This window comes from Temnothorax curvispinosus, unplaced genomic scaffold (assembly GCF_003070985.1).
Source record: "Temnothorax curvispinosus isolate PA1 unplaced genomic scaffold, ASM307098v1 QBEX01001638.1, whole genome shotgun sequence".
NCBI classification, from domain to species: Eukaryota; Metazoa; Arthropoda; class Insecta; order Hymenoptera; family Formicidae; genus Temnothorax; species Temnothorax curvispinosus.
Window position 1 is genome coordinate 6,968 of NW_020211418.1, and position 2,056 is coordinate 9,023.

The 2,056-nt window shown below is 38.5% G+C and overlaps 1 protein-coding gene across 1 annotated transcript in view; it reads left to right on the forward strand.

Annotated features, from left to right (window-relative positions):
• Nucleotides 1-1,697, forward strand: part of LOC112467069 (E3 ubiquitin-protein ligase BRE1A-like) — a 3,183-nt gene extending 1,486 nt beyond the window's left edge. Inside the window, exons 2-4 of the mRNA XM_025035537.1 lie at nucleotides 359-516; nucleotides 976-1,224; nucleotides 1,465-1,697. Of these exons, the coding sequence (XP_024891305.1) occupies nucleotides 359-516; nucleotides 976-1,224; nucleotides 1,465-1,697 (640 nt within the window). The remainder of the gene's footprint in view (nucleotides 1-358; nucleotides 517-975; nucleotides 1,225-1,464) is intronic.
• The last annotated feature ends 359 nt before the right edge of the window (nucleotides 1,698-2,056 follow it).

Below are 2,056 nucleotides of genomic sequence, written 5' to 3' on the forward strand. Positions count from 1 at the left end.
AGGAAAAAGGACTAAATATTTTTACAGTATATAATGTAGGAACAAAGAAAAGTGTTGAAGAGATAATGGCGAAAATAATAGAGCAATGCGAAGGATGCGAAGGTAAGGATATTATTATAAGAGGCGATTTTAATATTAGAATAGGAAACTTAGGAGGGTGCAGGGAGGATAAGTATGACTTTGAAAAAAAGAGTAAAGATAAAGCCATAGAAAATGGTGGTAGAAGTTTTGTGAATATGATAAATGAAAAAGGATAGTATTTTTTGAATGGATGTACAGAGGGGGATTGGGATGGGGAATATACGTATGTGGGTGCGAGAGGGTGCTCAGTAATCGATTATACAATTGTAAATGATAGTGCGCAAGAACGAGTGTTGGAATTTAGAATAGGGGACAGGGTGGACTCGGATTATTTGCCTTTGACCTTGTTACCGGAAAAAGAGGAGAACACGAGACAAATAGAGGGGTGGACAGAAGAGGAAAAAGAGGAACAGAATATGTCGAAGAAGATCATATGTTAGAACAAAGAGGCAAGGAAATTATACATGGAGAGGACGAAGGTATAGAATGAAAATGAAGACCAGGAAATAGAGTCGGTGGATAGGAAATGGGAGAAAGTCAAAAACGGGATCCTTGGAGCTTTAGTTTATAAGGAAGTCAAGACTAAAAAGAGAAGGAAAAGAGGTCACAAAGACTGGTGGGATAGGAGCTGCACCAGAAAGAAGAGGGAGGTGAAAAGAAAGTACGGAAGATGGAGAAGTGGAAAGGGAAGTAAAGAAGACTATTTGGAAGGAAAGAAATGCCTGAAGGGGTGGTTAGAGAAGAAAAAGATGGAAAAGAGAGAGAGGGAAGAAAAGGAATTAAGAAGGACGAAAAGAAAATTTGGAACTACATAAACAGTCGAAGAAAGAGGAAAGAATGGAAAAAGAAATATTCCGAAAGAGAACTGGAGAAGTTACTTCATGGAGTTGTTAGGTGGGACCGAGATAGAAGTAAGGAATGAGGCGATGGAGGTGCGTGACATGGGAACAGAAGAAATAAATAAGAAACAGGTTCAAGATACAGAAAGAGAGTTGCAAGAAGAAGAGATAGTGAGGGCAGTCAGGAACATGAAGTTAGGCAAAACTGCAGGTGTCGATGAAATCCCAATGGAAGCATGGCGGTATGGTGGCGCAGCAATAAGAAGAAGTCTAACTGATCTGTTGAAGCTCATTTGGAAGGAAGGTAAAATTCCGACTGAATGGCGAACAAGTATATAGTTGTCCCCTTATATAAAAGGGGAGATAAAGAGACAACAGACAACTATCGTGGGATCTCTCTGCTGTGCACTGCATACAAGTTAGATGCGGAAATACTAAAGAACAGATTGGAAGAAACAATGGAGAAGAAAGGAATGATACCTAACAGCCGGCTTTAGGAAAAAGAGATCTACGATGGACAACATATTTATCTTGAAACATATAGTGCAAAGAGAGAGGGAGAAAGATATGGCAATTGGGAAAGACAAGATTTTCGCAATATTTGTGGATCTAAAGGCAGCATTCGACAACGTAGACAGAGGAATTTTATTGAAGACAATGGAAGAGAAAGGGGTGGAACGCAGTTTAATAAACAAGATAAAAGAAATTTACAAAAAAGACGAAGGTGACAATAAGGACGAAGAATGGGTTCACAAGGTGCTACGAAGAAAGGTGTAAGGCAGGGTTGTGTAATGACCTGCCCTGTTCAATTTATACATTGCGGACATTGATAAAGCTTTAGAAAAGCGTGGCATAGAAGGTGTAAAGCTAGGAGTGAGAGTGTGGTCATTAGCATACGCGAATGATATGGTTTTAGTAGCGAAAAATAGAGAGGCTTTACTAGATATGATGAAGCATGTTAAAAAGATTTAAAAAAAAAAGAAAACTAGAATTAAGTACAGAAAAAACTAAGCTTCACATTTTATTGTGATTGGTCAATTTCTTACGGCTTAGAGCTTAAATATCCTTTAAAGCAAGGTTGTAGACCACTAAAGTGCTGGTAATAGTAAAGGTAAAAAAGGCAGGAAGACATGTAA